Source organism: Anopheles merus, chromosome 3R, assembly GCF_017562075.2.
Source record: "Anopheles merus strain MAF chromosome 3R, AmerM5.1, whole genome shotgun sequence".
Lineage (NCBI taxonomy): Eukaryota > Metazoa > Arthropoda > Insecta > Diptera > Culicidae > Anopheles > Anopheles merus.
The window spans coordinates 48567305-48578293 of record NC_054084.1 but is presented as its reverse complement, the minus strand read 5'-3'; the positions used below and the strand labels follow the sequence as shown (position 1 = coordinate 48578293).

At 42.9% G+C, this 10989-nt stretch overlaps 1 protein-coding gene across 1 annotated transcript; it reads right to left on the bottom strand.

Moving 5' to 3' along the window:
• Positions 1 to 651: 651 nt before the first annotated feature.
• On the bottom strand, positions 652 to 2818 carry LOC121597483 (stress-induced-phosphoprotein 1). The gene is made up of 2 exons (XM_041923276.1): positions 1575 to 2818; positions 652 to 1478 (listed from the first exon to the last, which is right to left on the bottom strand). The coding sequence occupies exons 1-2, from the start codon at positions 2477 to 2479 to the stop codon at positions 1406 to 1408; spliced, it is 978 nt and encodes a 325-aa protein (XP_041779210.1). The 5' UTR covers positions 2480 to 2818; the 3' UTR covers positions 652 to 1405.
• Between the last annotated feature and the right edge of the window lie 8171 nt (positions 2819 to 10989).

The window sequence follows — 10989 nt, the reverse complement described above, 5'->3', positions numbered from 1 at the left end:
CAGTTTAAAGAAGTACCATAGCGTTCTAGCATTACGGAAGCGGACAGACGTTATAAAACTAAATGCATCTAAAACAACGCAAACACAACGGTTTGTCTAAGAACCGATGATACCAATCTGTAGCATAATGATTAATTAGCAGTTCCGATGCGGAAGCAGATACGATTCATCTTTATATAAATACATTCACTTATAAGAATGGCAAGTTATGCGCTAATTATGTTTCAAAGATCGTAAATAAAGAAAAACACTATTTAATATTTATAAGGTGACAACCGTTGTAGTTTAATGATTCTTTTTTTGCGTTGCTACTTAGAATGGCATTCCTTCCGCACATTCTTTATAATCCGAAAGATGACGCATTACAAAACACTAGAACGAATAGTCGATTTTTTGAAACACATTTCAAAGAATGATCATGAATGTTCGAGAAAAAATGTTTCCTTCTAAGCATGAAACTATGTCTCAGGCCATATTGCTGCAGCTGGTATCACATGTTCGTCCGTTGATAGGAAAGTTCGAGGGAGTTCTCCTTGTTTCTTTAATGCGCAGTAAGGCAATGTGGGTGGAACGTTTTGGCGTTTTGAGAATGCTGAATGTTTTTCGAATGTTCGAATGCAGTAAGAAGATAAACACACGTGATGCGCCGACTTAGTTTAGATGATTTAGTTGTAGAAATATTTTATTTTCTGTCTCGCCTGATGATAAATCACCTTTTTTTTTGCAAATCCTGCTTACCGCACACACACACAGACACGCGCCTCGCTATATTTCTTTTAATTTCTACGGAACTACTAGTAATATGCTTACATATCCTACGCTTATTCGGATTATTAACCGTTGTTCTTAGGCAATTCTGAATGCGGTTTGTTAATAGTACGATCGAGTTTGGATGCTTACGATGCTGCGCGCTGCTGTGCTTTGCCAGTAGGGACGACATGAAACCAAAAAAGAAAAGAAATAACGATAGTAAACAAAGAACACATTCTTTTGCTCTATGCATTTAAAAACTTCATGGCTACGATGTGTAGAGTTCAATATTGTTAAACCTCAGGTTTGGAAATCAAAAACCAATAGTGCGCAAAGTAGACAAAATTCAACTGGCTTGGCGGCAAGGCGAGAAAAAAGGCGGGAAGCGGTGGAGTGTAACCATTCAAATTCGCCAACGGGGAAATCTCGACCTTTCTCTCAGTCGTCTGCAGTTTGGTTTTCTCTCTCTTTCTCTATCGTTCTGTCCGCCGTACGCCCGTAGTCACTGTCTCCTTCACACTGGTGAACATTTTTTACTCTAAGGATATTTTCGGCTGATGGTAGCAGAGTGACGAAACGAGATGTTTCATGTGTTGCGTAGCCCCTCCCCCCCCCCCCCTTCTTTCATCAGATGCACAACATTCGAGAAGTCTGTTCAGTAGATTTGAATGATTCCAGACTCTAGCAGTTTCTGAATTTTGGATGCTACTTGAGGATTCTTGAGATGCCTACAATGAAAGTGAAATTGGGACGAATGAGATTATGTTAATATATTACATATTTAGCGCCGCACAATTATTGCGTTACTATGCACCATCACTTACTCTTGCACTGCCTTTGGATCGTTTTGCATCTGCTCGAGAATGACACGCATCGCCGGATCTTTGAGAATCTGTTGCACTTCCGGATCGTTCATGGCCTTCTTCCACACCTCTTTCGGGTCGGCGTGGACTGCCATTGTGCATGCCCGGTAGCCTTCCAGCGCTTCCGCATTGTTCGGATCGATCTCTAGGGCTTTCTGATAGGCAGTGAGCGCTTCGGACGATTTCTGCATCACCTGCAGAATTTTGCCCTTGCGGATCCACCCTTTGATGAAAGTTTCGTCTAATCGGCAGCACGTTTCGCAATCCTTCAGACCCAGATCGAAGGCGGCCAGCTTCGTATAGCAGGCCGCACGGTTGCTGTACAGTTTTGCATCGTCCGGATTGCGTTTGATCGCTTCGGAGTAGTGCTTGACGGCTGTGCTGTAGTCGCCCTGCTTGAAATACTCGTTACCCTTTTCCTTCTCCTCCTCCGCCTTTGACGGATCGATGTAGGCCAGTCTTTCCATCTCCTTTATTTTCTTCTCGGTGTCACTAAGCAACGACTTCACCTCCGGGGTCCGGTGTTCCGAGAGCGACTTCTCGAAGTAGGTCTTGGCGGATTTGTAGTCCTCCAGCTTGCGGTACGCATTGCCGGTGCGGGTGAACGCCTTCGCGATAAGCTTGTAGTCGGCCCGGTTTTCACGACCTACCTCAACAGCCTTCTCGCACTCCTCGATACACTTTTTGAACTCCTTCTGCTCAAAGTATACTGCCGCAATGTTGTTGTGGAATGTAATGTCCGTCGGGTCATGCGTCAACGCCGTGCGGTAGTGCTGAAGGGCTGTCTCGAAATCCTTCTTTTTGTACGCCGCATTGCCGAGATCCTTTTCCTGTAATGCCAGCTGCTTGCTTTCTGGAGTGGCCATTTTTGCTTAAACAGTCTTTCGGTATCCAACCACGATACTCAAGCGTTGGTTGTGATGGGGGTTAGAAACACCCGGTTAGAGAGATCAAACGTGATTGAAAATATATGCACTTTTTCGCCAAACACGCCTTCGTTAGATGAATATCGTCAGGCCAAATACACTCCGTCATGCACAGTTCGTCTTTCACAGTAGCTTTGTTCGGAAAACACTGTTCACCGATGCAGTAGTGCAGAGACACGTTTTTCTTCTCGACACTGACGATTGTTTTTTCTTCTGTATCCGAATGTTCGAGAATCTTCTGTCCTGTGTTTCAGTGTGTGAGTGTTGCCCGGTAGGCCATGAAAATGCGGCGGTTGCATGAAATGTCAAAACGCAGACGCATTGAACGTCAAATTCGGACGGTCTGTCAGTTTTGTCCATAGAACATCAGAATATGTGCGACAAACATTTTTCGCAAAATGTCTTAGGCTGCGCTCTGGCACCAATCGAACACGACATCCGACTCGAACAAACCCATATAATCATATGGAGGTGCACTGTCAGACACAAACAAACAAACAAGACAAACATGTCAAATCCCATACATTTTTCATGTTCGATGTCGTGTTCGATTGGTGCTAGAGCGCCGGGTTAGTTATGTGGTGTATGGAGCGCACCCACGACTCCGATCCGACTCTGACGAAATGGAACCACTAGATCCGCCCGGAGTCGGAGTCGTCCGAAGTCTTCCGGAGTCGTTCGGAATCGGAGTTGGTCGGAGTCAACAGGAGCCGTGTGGCTTAATGTGCTTGTGATCAGACATTTCCTTTGGTTGTGTTTTTTTGTCTTTCACTTTGCGCGTATTCAAGCCGACCTCTGCTGACTCCAGATGACTCTGGATGACTCCGTCTGCAACCGATTCTGGCTGACTTCAGACGATTCCGGACGACTCCGGACGACTCCAGACAACTCCGGACGACTTCGACTCCGAACGACTCCGGGCGACTCCGGACGACTCCGACTACGGGCGATTCCAGACGACTCCGGACGTCTCCGGGCCATTTCGGACGATTCCGAAAAAACTCCGGATATTGCAGCATGGACCTCCCTTCCAGAGTCGATTCCGAATTTATCGTAGTCGGATCGGAGTCGACTTCGGATTTTGCTAACATTGCCTATGACTAGCATGTCTCAACAACTATTATTAACGCGCAAATAGACGTAGTGCGAGATCTCTTGCTAATTTTCAATTAAATTTTATAAAGTGGCTCAAAAACACAACAACGCCAACAGCTCCATCTGTTGAACCCAAGTATTTAAAGCCCTACCCAAGCGCCACAGATTAAGCTTAAACGACTGAAAAATTGAATATCCATATAAAAAAAATGAAAGCTCCACAGCTTCATTGGTTTGATCAATAGATGGCGTATTACAACTCATCATTATATTGCTATCCTGTTCTTGCAATGTGTTTCGACAAGTTTCATCTTATCATGACCTATATAGCCTTCTAACTTTCTGAGCAAAAATCTATGTGAATGGTCGTGTGGTCAGATACGTGGGTATCAACACCAACGACCATAACTCAATTCTCACTTGCTTCAGTACTGGTGGTGGTTTCCGTTGGAGTTTAGTAATTAAACAATTGTATCGCCGTTCTAGTTCTAGCGATGCATAACTTCAATGCGAAACCATACAACAGTACAGAGGAAATGAGAAAGCTCTCCTCCAAGCGAGGAAGCTCAACTGGTTGGGTATCCCACAAACAGATGGCGCCACCAGCTTTTTTGCTATTTTTAGAATGCATGAGTCGTTTGCCGTCTGCTAAACGAAGTCTTTCTATATTCCGTTTAGGTAGAGTGCTTGAGTCGTTTAGAAGCCGTTTAGTGGTCGTTTAATGGATTTGTGGCACTTGGGTAGTCATCTAAGAAGGCGAATAAAGATTTCTACCAAATCTTTCACGGTAGAAACGGCTTCTCTTCAAAATATTTTAACTTTTTTATTCAACGAGAGCAGCCCAGTCACACGAATTGGACTTAATTTACCCCTATCTTACCGCAAAATTACCGGTATCATTTAAGAGTAATTTAATGTTTTTTTTTTAATTTCAGTTAATTTACCCATTCGAGCAGTTTTGATAGATTCTATTTCTTCCTCTATTTTATTTTTATTTTTTAGGCCAAATTGGTGATAAATAACAAAAAATGTATCATATTATAGTTCAATGGTTATTTTTAATCATTTTTCTAATTTTATACAAACGATTACAATGTTTTTTTTTTTCAGCAAACTAGACTTCAGCAGCCGCTTCACCCGGACAAGGTGATGCACAATTAGCACTAATAAACGCAATGTCTCGACTGATTTTTAGGCCGAAAATACACGGACGGGAATTTTGCGACCGCAGAATTCCGCCTGCTGTCAAACCCATATACAAAGTGTCAACGGCAATTTTCCCGAACTGTCATATCCATACATTTTTCAGCAAGCGGAATTCCGCGGCCGCGAAATTCCGGTTCGTGTATTTTCGGCCTTACAGTTTTGAACACACCGCCAACGTCTTCTTCCACTAAAAGATAATTAGAACAATACTCTTTTTGTTCTTTTGTCTCTCTCTCTTGTTCGCCTGCTCACGATAAAGCACGTCGATGTGACATGGCCCGGTCAACAATAATTCTCTAGGATGCTCGGTCCCTGGCTGCAGCCTCCCTTCCATGTAGACACCCGATTTCCGACAGGTCAGACTTCACCTGGTCCAGCCATCGAGTTCGCTGTGCTCCCCAGAAATCTTTCTATATTCCGTTTAGGTTGAATGCTTGAGTCGTTTAGAACCCGTTTAGTGGTCGTTTTGTGGATTTGTGGCATTTGAGGTGGAATGCCCGATTCCCCTGAACAATGCGTCTCCGGATTTCGCTGCTGATGTCGTTGTCCGAAGTAACGACCGTCCCGAGATAGCAAAACTCCTTTACTGCCTCGAGATTGTCGCCGACAACTAAAACACTGCTTTCCAGATGGTCTGAGTCACCGGCAAGCAGGTACTTCGTCTTCGTCGATGATGTCGGTGTCATCCGCGAAGTCATGAAATTGGAGAGACCGGTAGAGGAACGTGCCACGGATGTCGTTGTCTAGCCCCGCGCCTCGAATGACACCTTCCAGGGCGATGTTGAAGAGCAAACAGGAGAATCCATCACGTTGCCTCAGACCCCTGTGAGATTCGAACGATTTCGACGTCAAGTTCAACACTCTCACCTTGCACTGCACCCCATTCATGGTGGCCTCTAACAGCTGGATCAACTTCCCATGGAAGTGATACCGCTGCATGATGCTCCATAGCTCCTTCCGGTCTATATTGTCGTCGGCCGCCTTGAATTCAATGAACAGGTGGTGCGTTGCCTGTCGCCTTTTTTTGTAGACTGGGCGTAAAACACCCCGCTTCCACTCCTCCGGTAGTTCTTCCTGTTCCCAGACTTTCACTATCAGCTGATGCATTTCGACGGTAAGCCTCTCCGGCTCCATCTTGAAAAGGATTTTTTGTTTTTATTTACATCTTTTCACCGAAAACAAATGAGAACACTTCGTATCGTTTAATTGATCTTAAATTCCTGTTATGAAAAACACAAAACTGCTCGAAGGGGTAAAATAACAGAAGGCTGTTTGGGTGACTGGGAGATCCCAGGTGACAACCCAAGCCCCACAGATTAAGCTTAAACGACTGGAAAATCAAATACCCATTGAAAAAATATGAAAGCTCCATGGTTGAGCATAGGTTTGCTCAATAGATGGCGTATTACAACTCATCATTATATTGCTGTCCTTTTCTTGCAATGTGTTTCGACAAGTTTCATCTTATCATGACCTATATAGCCTTCTTTCCGAGCGAAAATCTAAATGAATGGTAGTGTGGTCAGATACCAACGACCATTACTCAAATCTCACTTGCTTCAGTGCTGGTGGTGTAGCATATCTGGTAAACATATCTTATTATAAACCATATAACCAGCTATAGACTCATTGTAAAGGCCGGACTACATTGATCGTACTCCGTAGTGTAATTTTTGTGAACGCGTACGCCATCTAGTGGCGGTGGGTTGAAGCTAGAGGCTGGTATAATTTATCTGTCAAAAAACGTTTTGGGTCGAGGAGCCTATAATTTTACCCAATGATGAATAGATATTCGAAGATGCGGAGAAATGTTGCCTAGCGCTTTGTATGAATGACGATTTGTTCAACAACAACAAATAACGGCCTACTTTGTTGCAATTTATGGACGTTTATCAACATTTCAAACGGCATACAAGTAGCCTGGTTGAAACTTGATGAGACACCAAGTATGAATAATTTTGACACATAAATTATACCGACATCTAGCTTGCGCTGGTCGTCGCCAGATGCGCTAGTGAAAATAAAAATTACACTACGGAGTACGATCAATGTAGCCCGGCCTTAACACGCTTCGGAAAGCCAAACCATACCCAAGTGCTACAAATCCACTAAACGACCACTAAACGGCTTCTAAACGACTCAAGTTCTCTACCTAAACGGAATATAGAAAGACTTCGTTTAGCAGACGGCAAACGACTCTTTCATTCTAAAAATAGCAAAAAAGCTGGTGGCGCTCTCTTTTGGTGGGATACCCCAACCAGTTGAGCTTCATCGCTTGGAGGAGAGCTTTCTCATTTCCTCTGTACTGTTGTATGGTTTCGCATTGAAGTTATGCATCGCTAGAACTAGAACGGCGATACAATTGTTTAATTACTAAACTCCAACGGAAACCACCACCAGTACTGAAGCAAGTGAGAATTGAGTTATGGTCGTTGGTGTTGATACCCACGTATCTGACCACACGACCATTCACATAGATTTTTGCTCAGAAAGTTAGAAGGCTATATAGGTCATGATAAGATGAAACTTGTCGAAACACATTGCAAGAACAGGATAGCAATATAATGATGAGTTGTAATACGCCATCTATTGATCAAACCAATGAAGCTGTGGAGCTTTCATTTTTTTTATATGGATATTCAATTTTTCAGTCGTTTAAGCTTAATCTGTGGCGCTTGGGATACTATTGCAACACATTCATTATAACACACTCAGGAAATCAGATCATACCATAACAAAACAACCGGAAGAATTCAGGCCACATCTTTCATATAAAAACAATTGTGACACATTTCACGAAAACACCCGAAAGACGCATAATAAGCAAATCAAGCCCCAAGCGCCACAGATTAAGCTTAAACGACTGAAAAATTGAATATCCATATAAAAAAAATGAAAGCTCCACAGCTTCATTGGTTTGATCAATAGATGGCGTATTACAACTCATCATTATATTGCTATCCTTTTCTTGCAATGTGTTTCGCTATTCTACCTATTATATAGCCTTCTAACTTTCCGAGCAAAAATCTATATGAATGGTCGTGTGGTCAGATACATGGGTATCAACACCAACGACCATCACTCAAATCTCACTTGCTTCAGTACTGGTGGTTTCCATTGGAGTTTAGTATTTAAACAATCGTATCGCCGTTCTAGTTCTAGCGATGCATAACTTCAATGCGAAACCATACAACAGTACAGAGGAAATGAGAAAGCTCTCCTCCAAGCGATGAAGCTCAACTGGTTGGGGTATCCCACCAACAGATAGCGCCACCAGCTTTTTTGCTATTTTTAGAATGCATGAGTCGTTTGGCGTCTGCTAAACGAAGTCTTTCTATATTCCGTTTAGGTAGAGAACTTGAGTCGTTTAGAAGCCGTTTAGTGGTCGTTTAGTGGATTTGTGGCACTTGGGGCGTTACTGCAGGCAAACTAGGTGAACCGAGAACGCATAGCAAGTTATAAGCACAGCGACGAAAACATCCATTCTTTAGCATCAATAGTTGAAACTGTTGGGTTTAATAATAACACCAACTTTATTATTACGCACTATACTCACGCACAATACAGCGGAACGGAAGAACCTCACTAGCGTTCAGTTTGGCGGTCGGAATGATAAGAGAAAGACGATCGCCCGGTGCGATCGTTTATCCCTGCTCTCCTATCGGTACGATCGTTTATCCCTGCTCTCCTATGGTTCGTGGATGTTCGGTCCCTTCGTTGTCGTCTTACTACTCCCTATCATTTCTGGTGCCATCTAGCGGACGCTAGTACAACGTCATGATTGTACTGCCGGCGCTTACAGTGCTGAACACAAAAACGTAGCGCCTTACGGGTACGCGGTAGGTGGTATGATCACCACAAAACCTTATTTCGCAATACAGGCGGTCCCCGAGATACACGGTTAATGAGGACCGAAAACGGTCGCAAAATACCACGTATCTCGAATTTCCGCGTAACACGGCGCTCTAGCACCAATCGAACACGACATCGAACATGGAAAATGTATGGGATTTGACATGTTTGTCTTGTTTGTTTGTTTGTGTCTGACAGTGCACCTCCATATGATTATATGGGTTTGTTCGAGTCGGATGTCGTGTTCGATTGGTGCCAGAGCGCAGCCTAAGTCGAATCTCGTAATTCTCAGCCAAAATATTACTTATCTTCATGTAATTTGGCAAGTAGGTGTTGGTTTTAGCCACCAAATTAATTATTTGATATGTTTCTACTGTATTGAACATTTTTAAACCTTTTGAAATGGTAATTTACATTCGATCGATACGGAAATTATTTGGTATTTCACAATGGATGTGTCAAATCAGTACAATTTGCTCAAAGAACTGTCAAATTTGGAAAACCGCGTATCTCCGAATCCGCGTATAAGAGGTACCGTGTATCTCGGGGACCGCCTGTACAGTGAAACCGAAGCATACCCAAATAACCAAATCGTCCTTAACCCACTGTAAAACCACTTCAAACCCACGTGGGTTTGTGGTGGTCGATTCAGTCGTCAACCCACTAAATTTTAGAACAATCGGAGCTGCCAGTTCCGACCCGATGTATTTATCTTGCCCACTCTTATCCCACCTTTTCCAAAAATGCTTTGAGGAAAAGTTTGGTAAAGGGTTGGCTAAGGTCAATATGCTGGACAGGATTTTAACTCCTCGGTTGATTAAATTTATTCACTAACATCACTGCACTTCAACTTCAGCAATATTATTAGTCTATAAACTATGCACTGACCAGCGAAATGGAAGAGTTCATTCGCAAGTAAACAAACACACATATACACATATTACAAATGATTGTTTTACAATAAACCAACTTAAACACACACGTTTGATTGCTTCCTTTGCACAATTAAATAACATTTTAACCCAGGTGAAACATGTTGAGCAAATAAATTGCCCGTGCATAAAAATCTGACTTCAACAACATTGAAGTGGTTGCTTCTGTGGCCGTGTGGCGTAACCCACCAAACTGATTTTTTAGCTTTTTAGCTTTGTTTGATGGAACTGGATTTTTAGTACAAGAAATCGGTGGCGTTTTCGGTATCTTGGTTATATGGGTAGGCACACATCGATAAACACCTCACACCATTTCAATGTATAAATTGTTACTAATAACAATAACATTTAATTAGGACAAAAATATATTTCAAAACCAAATGTACGAAACCCATAACATATCTTGAGTATAAATAAAATCAATTTCGACCATGGCAAGTCAGATTCGTTCGGACTGTCAGGATAGGACTATGCCCATCCAACATCTATAGACTTCTCATTTAAAGAGTTTAGTTATGTCCCCCTACCCAAGGTAAGGCCTCTATAAACTCCAACGTTTCCAGTAAGTGAAACCTTAAAGTTTTTATGATCGCCTGGACGATCAAGTGTTGAAAAGTCCGCTTCGAACAAAGTATTATTCCACCTCGATAACACTGAAGTATTATTCCACCTAACAGTGAAACACTAACCTACCGCGATGGTACGCGTTGATCAGTTGTACCGTATGTACAATCATCGCATTACAGTGGTTTACATTGGAGTTTAGTATTCCATCAAACGTATCGTCGTTCTAGTTCTAGCGATGCATAACTTCAATGCGAAACAATACAGAGGGAATGAGAAAGCTCTCCAAGCGAGGAAGCTCAACTGATCCCACCAACAGATGGCGCTACCCGCTTTTTGCTATTTTTAGAATGCATGAGTCATTTGCCATCTGCTAAACGAAGTCTTTCTATATTCCGTTTAGATTGAGAGCATGAGTCGTGTAGAACCCGTTTAGTGGTCTTTTAGTGGATTTGTGGCACTTGGGTTGAGAATCGTGTAACTCGGGGAAAGACTGTCAAATCTTCCGCGCCTCCAATCGCGCCTGCTGTTTCGCCGAGATATCCAACTTCAGTATTGCTGAGACTTTCGCGGTAGCGCAAACCGATTACAGGCGGTCCCCGAGATACACGGTTAATGAGGACCGAAAACGCCGCAAAATACCACGTATCTCGAATTTCCGCGAAAGTCGAATCTCGTAATTCTCAGCCAAAATATTACTTCCCAAGTGCCACAAATCCACTAAACGACCACTAAACGGCTTCTAAACGACTCAAGTTCTCTACCTAAACGGAATATAGAAAGACTTCGTTTAGCAGACGC